This window comes from Acanthisitta chloris, unplaced genomic scaffold (assembly GCF_000695815.1).
Source record: "Acanthisitta chloris isolate BGI_N310 unplaced genomic scaffold, ASM69581v1 scaffold2883, whole genome shotgun sequence".
NCBI classification, from domain to species: Eukaryota; Metazoa; Chordata; class Aves; order Passeriformes; family Acanthisittidae; genus Acanthisitta; species Acanthisitta chloris.
The window spans coordinates 17,546-17,821 of NW_008666359.1; the positions used below are offsets into that span (position 1 = coordinate 17,546).

The 276-nt window shown below is 67.4% G+C and overlaps 1 protein-coding gene across 1 annotated transcript in view; it reads left to right on the top strand.

Annotated features, from left to right (window-relative positions):
• Positions 1–276, top strand: part of MAST3 (microtubule associated serine/threonine kinase 3) — a gene marked incomplete at both ends in the record, with an annotated part of 13,678 nt that overhangs the window by 12,131 nt on the left and 1,271 nt on the right. Inside the window, 2 exon segments of the mRNA XM_009072068.1 lie at positions 8–155; positions 231–275. Of these exon segments, the coding sequence (XP_009070316.1) occupies positions 8–155; positions 231–275 (193 nt within the window).

A 276-nucleotide genomic window follows, 5' to 3' on the forward strand; every position in this document is an offset into this window, starting at 1 on the left:
AGCGCAGTCGCCGGTCCTGCCCACGAGCCGCAGCTTCTCCTCTGGTCTCCATCACTCGCTGTCCTCCAGTGAGAGCCTCCCCGAGTCCCCCACGCACAGCCTGTCCCCGGGTCCCACGCCGCCCTGCCGCAGCCCTGCTCCCGACCTGCCCTCAGGTACCCCCACCACAGCCAGGGGGGTGTCAGCTTGGGGCAGGGCCTTGTGGTGACCTGTTTCTCTTTGTATGGCAGATGCTGTGTCCCCACAGAGCACCTCTCCTTCCTCCAGCACCCCGAC